General features: G+C 38.3%; 1 protein-coding gene across 4 annotated transcripts in view; it reads left to right on the top strand.

Annotated features, from left to right (window-relative positions):
• NCK2 (NCK adaptor protein 2) overlaps positions 1–12845 on the top strand; it is a 91099-nt gene extending 78254 nt beyond the window's left edge. For all 4 annotated transcript variants that reach the window (XM_072994529.2, XM_072994527.2, XM_072994525.2 and 1 more), the window contains 2 exons: positions 357–1078; positions 11392–12845. In XM_072994529.2, the coding sequence (XP_072850630.2) occupies positions 357–1078; positions 11392–11586 (917 nt within the window). In that variant the 3' untranslated portion in view covers positions 11587–12845. The remainder of the gene's footprint in view (positions 1–356; positions 1079–11391) is intronic.
• The last annotated feature ends 883 nt before the right edge of the window (positions 12846–13728 follow it).

Here is a 13728-nt window from a genome sequence, read left to right as displayed (position 1 = left end):
ACGGAAAACTGGCTAGTTGCAGTTGGTGTTATTCCCACAATGGAGACTAAAAATAGTATTTCCTTTTGCATGCTGACTATAGTTTTGTATGTCTGTTAACTCTGTAGTGACATTGGAAAGAACTACACTGAAAGGGCAAAGCTTCATTCAGTGCCAAGAAACTTACTAAAAAGTTAAGATGTTGAGCTTTTTTTCTGATAGCTTTTCTGGCATTATAGCTCTATTCTTCTGTGTCTTAATTCTTTTGTTGTAGGAAACAATTCAGATATTTTCCATTTCTGTATTGGGTCAACAAGCTAAGTTTACTGAAAGCTTATTTGAAACATCTGCTTTATTTTGTGTTTTCATTTTAACAGGTTTGGGTAAAACAAAGAGAAAGACAAGTGCCAGAGATGCTTCACCAACTCCTAGTACTGATGCAGAATATCCATCCAATGGTAGCAGTGCTGATCGGATTTATGACCTCAACATCCCAGCATATGTCAAATTTGCCTACATGGCAGAGAGGGAGGATGAACTGTCTCTGGTGAAAGGATCTCGAGTCATTGTTATGGAAAAATGCAGCGATGGCTGGTGGAGAGGGAGCTACAATGGACAAATTGGCTGGTTTCCTTCAAACTATGTTGTAGAAGAAGTTGAGGAGGCAACTGCTGATTCACCAAGTTTCCTAAGTTTGAGGAAGGGAGCATCCATGAGTAACGGTCAGGCCATGAAAGTACTTCACATTGTTCAGACGCTATATCCGTTCAGTTCTGCTACAGAAGAAGAGCTCAACTTCGAAAAGGGTGAAACCATGGAAGTCATAGAGAAACCTGAAAATGACCCAGAATGGTGGAAATGTAAAAATTCCCGAGGGCAAATTGGTCTTGTTCCTAAAAACTATGTAGTAATCTTAAGTGATGGTCCTGCCATTAACGCTTCCCATCCACCTCAGATAAGCTACACAGGGCCCTCTTCTACAGGACGGTTTGCAGGAAGAGAATGGTATTATGGGAATGTTACTCGGCATCAGGCAGAATGTGCGCTAAATGAAAGGGGAGTGGAAGGGGACTTCCTCGTCAGAGACAGTGAGTCTTCGGTAAGTGGTCTTTGTGTCAGAATTTGAATGCTGTAAAGTAGTTGATTTAGGTTTTTGCATACAAGGCTTCATGCAGTGGATATGGAAAGCAGAGAAAGCAAAATTTCTCCTGTTGTAAAGAGAGGATATGTTAGTATAGTTGTTACATGAATAGACTTCTAATTCATTTGGAAAAACAGAGCAGCAAGCATGCAACATAAAGGCCTTCTTGAAATGAAACATGGCTGGAATTTTAGATCATTTTCATTTTATGCCTCTAAAATGATTTGAGAGTGGGTATGAAGATTTCTATCTGAAAAGGAAGTTTCTGTGAAGATTTGCATTGGTAAATTATTTCACAAAATAGCTTGTGGCTGCAATGATATAGATTGTTTATGACAATCTATTGGTGAGAAATGTTTAATTCAGTTTGATTATGAGTGGGCGAGACATTTTTGGTCTATTTTGATTTGTGCCTTTTCTATTATTAATCCTACCCATATGAAAATGCTCTAGTATGCCATCTTAATTTGAGCAGGTTGTGCCAAAAAAAATATATATTAAAGCTCCCTCAATGCTTGCTACATTTGCTCTTCTATTTCTGGCCTTTTGATATAGGAAGCTTCTGAGAAGGCTATGTTGGACTCTTGCAGCATAACAGCCAAGGGGGCGCCAGTCTGAGTGATTGTTTGGGAATGTAATTGTCATGAAGTTTAAATGTACATGTCATGGCAGCCAAAGGCTCCTGTGGCAGCTTAAAACAGGGAATTCAGAATATGTCCCTTCTAGCGCTCTTGGACTGCAACTCCTAGAACACTAGTTAGCCAGTATAGCCAGCAGCGAGAAATGCTGGGATTTCAAGTTCAATATTATTTGCAGGAACACGTGTTGGCCACCTGTCTATTGAGACTTAACTGCTTCCTTGCAGCAGCAGGTGTCATTGGATACAGCTGAGTAACCTTCAGCTTTTCTGAGATGGGCTCTCTCTCTCACCACTTCCTGTGGGTTTCGCAGCTTCCACCTCAGGATGGACTGGTCTTAACCAACCACAAATGACAAATCTAGAATTTTAGTCAGTTTTAAATCTGTAAACAACCCTGCTTATTTCAATAATTATTTTAGTATTCCTTCTAATTGGTTCTGGTTATGTTGCTCCAAACTGGTGTATCAGTTGCATTTTATAGACAAAATGCATTGCAACGTGTATAAAGCAGAGTTCTAGAATTTTCTGTATCGTAGTTTTCTAGATTTATGCTTTATTTGGCTACTTAAGAAACAGCTGTGCTACAAAATCTAGGTTGGCAGAAGGGTATCTACCCACTAGATTCTGGTATAGGTTTTTCTTCTCAAGTCTCAAATAGAAGCCATGCACACTTACCTAGGAATAAGCCTTCCAGAACATAGTCTGACCAACATCTGGATAAACAAACACAGGATTTTTTGCTGGCAGCAGGTGACAAAGATGACTCATGTACACTTAATTATGATAATTTATGATTTCAGTCATCATGCTGCCAATGCAAATTTGTAGTTTTGCAGTAGCTGTTCTACAGGAAACTGGCATTCCAGGCCCACTGCCCCCCCCCCAACAAAAGTAGCATAGCACCATAACAAGAAAAAAAATAAGATGTTAATGAAAGGGGAACATTTTTATCATAGTATTTCAGATAATATCTTCTTGATATTGAAATGTTTATTGATCTTATGCATGAAAGTTGGAGAGATGGCTCCAGAGGAGTATATTGTCTGAAACACATTGGAACTGCCTTTTTAAAAAAAAAATGGAGGTCAGTCTGTTTCAGACAATATCCTCTTTCTCACATTCTGGTGTTTCTTCTTCCATTTTCTCCAGTACTTTTTTTGTATTTACACAATAGGTATCTAGAGCTAGTAGTTCCTTCTTGCCTATGGCTATGTGTATGTTTATCTGGAAGTTGTGTTTAGTTAGTTAATTTTATCTAAAACAGTTACCCACCTGGTTTTATGTTTTTCCCACCAGAAGGCTTTATGTATCTAAAATTAAAATCTTACAGTGAATAGCTTTGTGCATCCTTATGTATTTGAACGGTGTAGCAAGTATTCACAGGGCATGAAATTAAGAGTAGCTGAACTGGGTGTGAGTGGGGCAAGGGGCACATTTGCCAGAAATACAATCCACAGCAATAAGTGAAAGAGTGAACTAGAGATCTTTCTGGAACCTGCAAGGGGCACTGCCTACTTTATTTGATTTGCAGTTCTCTCTTTTTAAAATGTACTCATTTAGGTAAAAAATGACAGAACATTGTTTTGGTTGCCAGTCAAGAGAAAGAGCTATGAACAATGTTTGAGGCTTTGTGAATCCAAGACATAAAAAAATTAATTTCCTACAAATCCTGTTTGAAGTTTTCTCTGCTAGCATGCTGTAGAAGTTATTACCAGAGGTAAATTGATCTATTGGTAGATTTCTGTGTAAATCGTCTGGTGCTAGTCCAACTAGAACACAATAGTAAATAGTACTATAGTTTTAAAAATAATATTTGCAATTGCTAGCTTAAAGCTGCATGTTTCTCTGTTATCCTTAGTATTCCGTTCATAGAATGTAACATGAGAATGAACACAAAACTGAAGACAAAGTTGCATCAGATTCAAGACACATATAGTTTAGCATCCTGTTTAGTACAAGAGCCATCCGTATTGCCTTCAAAAACTTCACAGCTAGAAGCATCCACCCTTTCTCCCTCTTGTTTCACAGTAGATGGAATTCAAACACATTCAGCCTGTGATCTGAAATCCATTGGTGGCTTTATTTCTGCACACATTTGTTTTTCATCACTAGCTAGACAGTGTTACCATATCTTATGACAGGTAATTCCAGGGTTCAGCTATATTCTTATGTATAGGAGAATGCAATCAGATAAATTTTGATTTCATTCAGGGCTCTTATTTCCCAGAATGAACTCCATTTTGATCCAGTTTTTCGTCAGACTGCCATTTTTATAGTCCTCTGGAAATTGGTGCATGTTTTTTTTATATTTTAAAATTGTATTTTAGATTGTTTCAAGTTTATGTATTTTCTAAGCAGTTCCAGGTGACAAAAATGTTGCTTTTTGTACATTCTCCCTGATGTACACCTCTACATACGATTTTAACACACATGCATTTTTGTATATTTTTTGTGCATTTCACCCCATTTCTTGTGTATTGATTTGAATAGAAAACAGTTGTGGGTTGTGTTGAGTAAAAATTGCTAAGTTTGAAGAGAAATGCAAACATATAATCCACTTCTCACACATGCCTTGTGAATAAAGCCTTCTTTCTGTCAGTCCTTGTTTTCTTCCAACCAATGTTTCCTCTAATTTTCCAGAGTGCTGCATGGGAGCTCCGCCCTTTGCACATGGGGTTTGGCAGCAGCCAGAAGCAAATGGATGTTAGCACTCGCTTGCCTGCGTGTGTCCAATACAGCGGTGTGCGCCTGCACGGTTTAGAGGAAATATTACCTCCAACTCTGATACATTTTGCCTTTGTCCAGTAATGCAGAGAGAAAGGCAAAATGTATCTCCACCCACCTTTCTACACCACACACAACTTTTGATAGGCTTCTGTCGTGACCCTCTTCCTTACTCACTTTTTTCATACTCTAAGCATCTTCAAATGTAACCTTTCCTGATGAGACATTTGCTCCAGCTCCCTGACATTTTAGTTGCTTTTTGGAAGACCTTTTCCAACACTGTGGTCTATTTTTACTAAGTATAGTGACTGGAATTGTACACAGTATTTCAAGCAGAACATACCAAGGCTTATTTGAAAGTGCTGTAATGGGTAGTTTGATTTTTTTACTTTTAATAATCCCTAAAACAGAATTTCCCATATTTAAGCTAATGTACAATAGTTTTTTCTTGAATAAACTTACTTATGATCCCCAAATCTCTTTCCTCATTAGTCACTAATTGCAGTCTCATCAATGTGTTTGTGAAGTTAGGATCTTTTTCCTTTTTACTCCTATATGGATTGCTTTACAACTGCTCACATTGAACTGGTTTCTTTATTTTTTTTGCTCATTCATTCAGTTTTGAGTGCTTCTTTAAAGTTGATTTTCTTTTTATAGCCTTGCATGATTTTGTTTATCACAGACAATGTTTTCGTTCAGCTCTGCTGTTTCCATTGTTGTGTAGGATTGCTTATTAAGTGTAAATTAAAATTTGTAAATCTATATGCAGGCATACCTGCATATGGTGATCTGTGGGGTATAATCGGTGGTTGGTTCTGCCTCGAACTTGCTATTGTTGTAACTTGCTCATGTGGGCAGAAATTGGACTTCTAATAATTTATTTAAAAATCAAATAGATTCCTTATGCCTAATGTCTGTGTCACTTCCCTATTTTATTTTAAACATTTTACTTTTTGAAGAAAGCCACTCTCCTTTATAGATGGTGGTGGGGAGCAATGAATATACATTTTTACCGGAGTTAACAAGCAGCTACCGTATTTTTTGTACCATAAGATGCACTTTTCCCCCACAAAACAGGGGGGTGGAAAGTCTGTGCATCTTATGGAGTGAAGAAAACAGATTATATTTTCTTTTCTTCTCCTAAAAATTGGTGCGTCTTATGGAAAGGTGTGTCTTATGGAGCGAAAAATACGGTAATTGATTCATGTTCATTACTTACTATGATGATTTTACCTTTAAAAGTAGTGCTTTAGGATTATGCACTATTAGAAGATATTTATGTAGACAGTTATATAAAAATGAAGTATTACGCATAGGGGATATTTAGAAATACAAAAGGAAGAGAGGATTGGATCTAGGGTCTGCATTTCACGGCCAAAAGTTCTTTTCTAAAGATGTTCAGGGACTCTTTCTCTCACACACTCTGTAGTGTATTCAAGAGGTGAGGGAATTGTAGTTTATCTAAAGTAATCTAGTGAGTTCCTGATAGATATAAGATCTGAGTTGCTGTTTCCTGCTCACCACACCTTGTGGTCTTCGCCAGGCCCTGAGACATATGAATGAATAAATGTTTTAAAAGAACTACTGTGCAAAACAAAATGTGGCCTTTTCATGGGAGAATTGAAGCTGGGTGGGTTGGGGATCTGGAAGCATTTCAAGGTGATAGTTATGAGGCAACAGGTTTCCTCCACCACCACCCCCAGCTGGTTTCAGGTCCCCAAACCTGCTTGTGAGGCAGCTGCTGGACTAGAGAGACTTCATGCAAATTTAATTGCTAGCAATTAACTCTCAGTTGCCTTTGCTGACTCATAGAACCCCTAGTAAGTTCCAGTTGAGGAGCAGCCAAAATTTAGTTGGTCCTATGAACATGAAATATGTGTATGCTTTTGAAAGATGCTCTGCTGTATGATATAAATTTGACTAAAGATGTATACTTGAACTAAATATTTTCCCCAAATAATATATGTGTCTTTAGTTGGTTAATTAGAAGCTGTCAGGACATAGTATCTTCTGGTTTGCCACTACTGTACTCAGAGATGGACTAGAGTGTTGTAGACATATATTTATTGTGATATATTTATTATATCTTAGAATCATTTCAACATAAAGTATCTCCTTCCTGTAAATAAAAAGAGTACTGTACCTTATTATTGAAGGGGATTAACTGTTCATATGTATACATATTTTAAATGTCTCTGAATGAGTATGCTATATTAAATACTGTACTTTGATTCAAAAAACTGATCATTTGCTATATGTTGTCTGCAAAATGAGGAAATAATTAAGGGTTTTGTAGGTGAGAGCACTGAAGACCGCAACTGTGTCAAAAGCTGATAGCAACATCAGTTTTTGTTTGCAAGACGGAGTGAGATGAGGTGCAGAATAGGTCCCACATTCAACAGAATCATATGAAAGGTTCAGAGTTGGTAAGGATTAATACCTGCAGAGTTGGATTTCAGAGCTGAGAAAGAAAAAAAAGCAAGTATACTGCTTATATACTGCCCCATAGCACTCAAAACACTCTGGGCAGTTTACAACTTAATTATAAAGGCCACACATGCCCCCACTCCCAAGCAAGCTGGGAACTCAGTTTACTGACCTTGGAAAGATGGTAGGTTGAGTCAATCTCGAGCCAGCTACCTGAGTCCAGGATCGAACTTAGGTTGTGAGAAGAGTCTTCACTGCAGCACTGCAGTTTTAACCACTGCAGCACTAGGCTCCTTAAAATGTTTTTAGTTAAAATAATTAAAACAAAAAGAAAAGACCTTGGGTTCTGTATAAAGTTGAATTAGATAAGTTAGTCTTCAAAAATAGTTTGGTTTTTTTCAGCTCTTTGCTGTCTTTTAGAAGGATTTTTACTTAGTCAATTTGAATCTGAGGAGATTGTACAGATGATCAGATTTAGCCCTAAGAATGATCCACTGCAGGCCTGCTTTTGAAATGGCTTTCTGGGAGGTTACAAATTGAAAAGTACTAGATATCTGGAGTAACAAAGGTGGACTGATATACTGTTAGTCTTGTAGCAGTCAATGCCGTACATTAGCGGTCCCCATCCTTGGGCCTCCAGATGTTCTTGGACTTCAACTCCCAGAAATCCTGGCCAGCAGAGGTGGTAGTGAAAGTTTCTGGGAGTAGTAGTCCAAGAACATCTGGAGACCCAAGGCTGGGGACCACTGCCGTACATCATTTAGAAATGTTGGAGCCTTTTGGCGTGGATAGACTTCTGATAGCCATCTAGGAGGAAATAGGTTCCCATGCCTTATGGAGAATATTCTGGTCTTGGAAAAAGGATTTGCTTGATAGACAGAGTGGACTAGAGAAGAAAGCTTGCACTACTCCACAAAGAGTATGCATGAAAAAGGAGTGACAGATAAAGAAGTGTTTTAATTGGAATAGAGAATAGATGAGATGACGAGCTGGAAATAAATTGTAACCCCAAACTACCATATAAAGATTGTCTTGCATATTTCCAATTTTGGCATAGTCATCTGGTGACTGGAACAGACCCCTCCCCAACAGTGTGCAGGGTGAGGTATCTGCTCTGATCATTGAATGAGCCACCCCTGAGCATTGCTTAAACTGTCGTGCGAGGCATCCATCCTGCGTCCACACTGTTTGCCTTGGTTTTGCTGCTTTCTCTTTCTTTTGACACCACCCCCTCCCATCTCTTAAGAAGTGTCTAAAACTGTGTTTAGAGTTCCTGCGTTCTCTCTTCTTCCTCCTTGTTCTTATTCTTTGAGCTATTGAGGTTGAATTTGTTCAGTTGTTTAAAAAAGAAAAATTATAACAAAAGTATAATCAAAGTCCCCAAATGTCACATTTCTGAACTGGGCAAGGGGGGCAAAGCTGTATTGGCTGTGCAGTACCAAGGGGATAGTATCAAATTACTGGTCCCCCCCCCCCCAAGTATGGTATTTTGAAAGAGGAAATCTATGTAGTGAGGTGCAGAGTAACGGGCATTCGACCTCTAGGTATACCCTTAAAGGGCCTGTGGGCGCTATGTGCTGCTGTAAAGGTCTACGCTTGGGAAAGATTGCGTGCAAGCCATCCAACTGTAGCAGCTTATATCCAGTGGGAAAAGGAGCAGAAATATCTTCCAGGAGCTGAAACAAGAAAAGAAAAGAAAACAGAAACAAAATATAAAAACAAACAGCCTTAGAACACATCCAAGGAAAGCAGCAGGGAATAGTTTTGGTCTGCATTAAGCATCCGTGGTTATGTGCGATGGTATCTTTAAATTTTTTAAGATGGAGAGGCTTAGACTTTTATTTTGAATATTGGCTGTGGTGGGGGGAGAAGTAAAATTATTTCTACATTTTCTTCGTGTTTCCTGTGCTACTTGAAATACCAGTCGAGGGTGGGAACCTGAGACACATACATCAGCAGCTGTTCAAGACCTTCAGATCCTGGACTTTTTTTGGGTGGGGAGGGGAGGAGCAGCAGGAGCCCTGAAAGAATGGCCCTCTTATAAAAGGAAAGGTGAAATAATGGAAATGCATTTAGTAAACCTCAGACCACAAAGAATGATCATTGTTTTTATGTCAGTCAGTCCTTCTTTCTACGTCTGCCTGGTAAATAGCTAGTCAAAGGCAGTTGCACATCTCCTGTTCAAAGCTCCGCGGGCAAGGAAAAGCAGTCATAGCACTGTATTTTGTTTCCTGTGGCACTTTGCTGATGCAATTATTGTAACACTGTGGTCTGCTGGAAGAGTGCGCTCATAATGCGGATCCCCTCGCAGTTCATTCTGGCATCTAGCCTTGTACAAACCTGCTTTTGTATTTCAGATTCTAGCTCTGCCCTATCAGCTCCAGAACTGTTTTTTGCCATTACATTCAGTGTCAGATTCCATCCTTAAAAACCTCATTTTTAATTACAACAGAAATTGGCATCTCATGTTAGATATAACATGCAGTCATGTCATAATCACATTGCAGTAGACAGTGATGCCCTATTTCATACTTTGCACATTGTGATTTTAATTCTTTTCTGGCATTCAAATTTTTTTCCCAGCATGTGTCAGTTCAGTACTTGAGAGATGTTTTATTTACATATTATTTTTTGAATATAAGAAGCCTGATTTTTCTTGATGGTTTGTCTAAACCATTCCTTTCCAGATTAGCTTTAACTCTGAGAGGCCTTTTTAGGCTGGGATTATATCAGTCATATACAGATGGTTGGTGCTGCCATTCATGTTCTTCATTTTGTTCATCGGTAGTAGTGTCTTCAGTGCATGCACATTGTGGAGAATGAGCCGGAAACATGTGGAGAATGAGCTGGAAACATGTAGGCTGAGTGGCAATCTGGCAGAGTGGGTTGGATAGAAAAGAGAGAAGAGTCTGGGACAGATAACTACAATTGCAGTCTCTAAATCACTGGAATTACTAGATTTTCTGGCTAGAATAATGAGAAACCCCAGCCGTGATGTGAGTGCTATCCAGAATGTTTGCTGGTATACCCTTGCTTTTTATTTAACAGCTTTGTACACTAGGCCTCAGAGTGAAGGTGGTGTTGAAGAGATGATTCATAAAGAAATATAAAATAAGCACTCCAGTACAGTGATGTGCAAGAATTCTGTGATAGCAATTAGCAGTGGGAGATGCTTTTTAGTACCGTTCTGAGTACAGATATGATAAAATACAGTACTTTATATTAATCAACCAGCTCTTGAACAACAACAAAAAAGAACTTTTGGCAACCTACAGAAGGTTTACAAAATGAAACATTACAATGTTACAATGTTCTTTTGGTAATATTTCAGTAGTTTTGTTTTTCGGTTCATTGGTGCAGCCTTAGCTCATGTGTTAGCCTTTAAAAAAGGGGGAATTGATTATGCTTCACAAATAGATTATCAGTGTCCCCATTTCTAAAATAGAGGAAGATTCTCTACTGGTTATTAAAGACATTATAATCTTAGATTAAAGGAAAACAGGTAGAAATTATTGTTTGCACACCACCATTTGTTGCTTTATGCTTTGCAAAATAGCAAAAGTTATATGTAGCAAAAATTATTCACTCATTTCAGACACAAATTTCTGAAGCGATGTTAGCTTATTTGTGTCATAGTAAAACTAGACAAACAGATTTTAAAATTGTTATACATAAATAATTGGATGTTGAAGCTGTTTTGTTTTGCCACGCTAAGGGTTCAGTTGGACGAACCCGTAAACCTTCTTGTAGATATAGTAGGTGAAAGAGTCCTTTTCTTTTCCAGTGGAAAGAGAGGAAAGGCCCTCTCGTGGCCATAGAGTTAAACACCATGTCAATTAACATCGTATGCGTATGACCGTGCAGTATTGTTTAAATACTAACAGAAATGTTTCTCTTGAGACTCATAGGCCTCTAATAGTGGTAAGCTCAGGTTGCATAATATTTACCTGTATATGGTGCTTTTGAGATGCCTTTCACTTAACTACTCATCCTGCTTATGGTAATAGTAGTTCACAATTTAAGTAGCTCATACAAAGAACACAGCTACTTCAGTACATCAGTGCTATAAAGACATCACTCACTGTGCCTTATCCAGCACACAAAGAGGAGAGTGCCAGGGTCCCTGCCCTACATGCCTCCTTTCATTGCGTTTTTTGTTTTCCTGATGCAAAAGGCAATGAGCCTGAAGAGAAAAGGTTGCCACACAGAGGTCCTCCATGCCAGCAAGGACCCTAATTTCCCAATTCCTTCTCTCACTGAGAGCTTCCACATAAACAAGAACCTCTCCTTCTCTGTCCAAGTCACTTTTTACACAAGGAAAGCTATGACAGAGGGGCATGAGGCTAGGCACCTCTCTTTGAGTCTCGGATAAACTGTGGTGTGTAATGCCTGATCAGGGCTGTAGCAGACATTTTTTTTTTAAAGGCACATTTTTTATTGTTGAACCTAAAACAATAACAGTTTTCTCTTCTCTTCACAGCCCAGCGACTTTTCAGTATCTCTAAAGGCATCAGGGAAGAACAAACATTTCAAGGTGCAGCTGGTGGACAATGTCTATTGCATTGGGCAGCGTCGGTTTAATACTATGGATGAGTTGGTGGAACACTACAAAAAGGCTCCTATCTTCACCAGTGAACATGGGGAAAAGTTATATCTAATCAAAGCACTTCAGTGACATTGAAGATGGACTAGGCCTGCAGGGGCCTCTTATAACTTACAAGCCTTAGGTCTGAAATTCAGTTTTATAGAGCAGAGCAGCTGACACCAGTCTGGGATAGTCGTCAGAGAGCGGCTTCTTTCTTAAAGAATTTGCTCTGTTGATTATATTCTTTTTCTCTTTGCCCCTTGCTTTTTTGTTTGCTTCAGTTGTCTTTTTAAAAAACTGAGTTGTTTCACCTCCCCTCAGGTTGAATATTTCACTTATGTGGCCATTGCAAGCACTCTTTTTTCTTCTTCTTCTTCTTCTCCCGGGTTCTGAACTCCTCTCTTCTGTGTACGTTTACATAGTTAGTTCACATAAACGAGGGGTGTCTTCAATTTAAAACAGTGTTAAATTGTTCCAAAAGCTCACGCTAGCAGAACGCTAGCAGAACTCATCATTAAGAGACTGGGCACAGTTTGAATGCACTGAACCTGCAGCTAACTAAATGAAATATAGTAGACATAACCGTTGTGGCTGTGAGTTCTGTAGCTATTTTGCTTACCAAGTAGTTTATTCCAGAAATTCCTAGTTTCTAGAAGCACTCTTTACACTCTCTACTCAACTATTACATTGCCTCTTTGACTCTGTGAAGAGTACACTAACTAAATTTTTTTTTGTAATAGTAATTCTTAAACTGCTACAGTAAGATTGTAGTAAAAGAATCTATCTAGCGTACTTTGACATGTAATTGCAACAGAGATGTTTCATTGAAAGTTGATTACTTAGAGAATCATTGAATTGTAATGGTTGAATGTTTTGGTAATCTACAACCAAATGTGCCATCCACATAATGCTTTCTCTTCTTGCCCTTCTGCTTGTTTGAATTAAACAATTATGTATTTAATTCTTAAAGTAATATGTATCTGTAGCTGATTGACACTAATACAGAAGTTTAATAGACATAACTAATGATGGGTGGGTGGGGCTTCCAACACATACATGCATACATACATATAATATATATCTATATATATTTGCATTATGGAAAACAAATCAGGGTTTAGAAATGGTGGTGCGATTGCTAGTAAGACACACAGAATGTTATATGAAGAAACTGCATTTTCTTTTTTCTTTTCTTTTAACTTCTTATGGTTTTAAATATAGTCTTGATGGCACATTCCTGAAATTTGGTAGGGAAAAAAAAAGGACCTTGAGATCCCAGAAACATGCATACCCAGGTTTTTTGTTTTGTTTTGTTTTGGATATTGTAATAAAAAAAGGTATCATGTGAAGATGGAGTACTGAATTCATCCTTTGGTACAGCATGTTAAAGTGGGTTTTTTTTAAAAAAATCATATGTTCTCTGTGTAGCTTGAACAATTTGTGCAAAAGAAATTGCTGATCTTATTTTAAAAAGAAACTTTATGATCAGGTAGAATTTTGAATATATGGCCAATTGCTTTGTTTTGTCAGTTTGAAACCCATTGTGATACAAATTTTAGTTGAATTGGAGACTACATCATATCAAGGTTTGCTGTTTTTTTAAGTCATGTCAGTATAGCGGCAAGACAAGTAAGGCATCTTCTTGAGAAAATCAAATAGCCTCATGGATTACCTTTAACAGGCTTACGCAGCTTTAAAAGGCAATTAGAAAAATGTTCAGAAGGTGAGTATGGCTGTTATCCCTAATGATTGTATGGAACATTCATGTTGAAGTCAGTATGTGATGAATATATGTTCAGTACTAGTTGGTGCCATGAAGGTGGAGAATGAACTACCAGAGGGATGTTGTTGTCTTCCTTGTGAGCTTCTTGGAGAAATTAGATTGGCTGCTGTGGCAAAGAAGACGATGGCAGAGTGGGCGGATCTTTGGAACACACCAACAAGGCTACTGCTACATCCTTAGAACTCTTCCTGTGCTGCAGCTCAGATGAGAAGAGAATTCATTTTTTGTGCTATTACTCTCATGCATGGCTATCAAAAACACACAATCACCTTTGGTACTGGCATATGTGCATTTAATATATCTAGGCCACAATAATTTATTCCAAGTCCCCTGCACTGAAATTTAACAAAACTCCTTGGTTGTCACAGGATTGAAGCTTCCAGCTTTAGGGTTCTGTTGCGTTCAGCTGACTTCGGTGTGAGTATGGCGTCTCTTGCACTCGTGTACCA

Source organism: Pogona vitticeps, chromosome 3 (assembly GCF_051106095.1).
Source record: "Pogona vitticeps strain Pit_001003342236 chromosome 3, PviZW2.1, whole genome shotgun sequence".
NCBI classification, from domain to species: Eukaryota; Metazoa; Chordata; class Lepidosauria; order Squamata; family Agamidae; genus Pogona; species Pogona vitticeps.
Note: the sequence above shows the minus strand (reverse complement) of the source record. Positions and strands in the feature narration are given on the sequence as shown.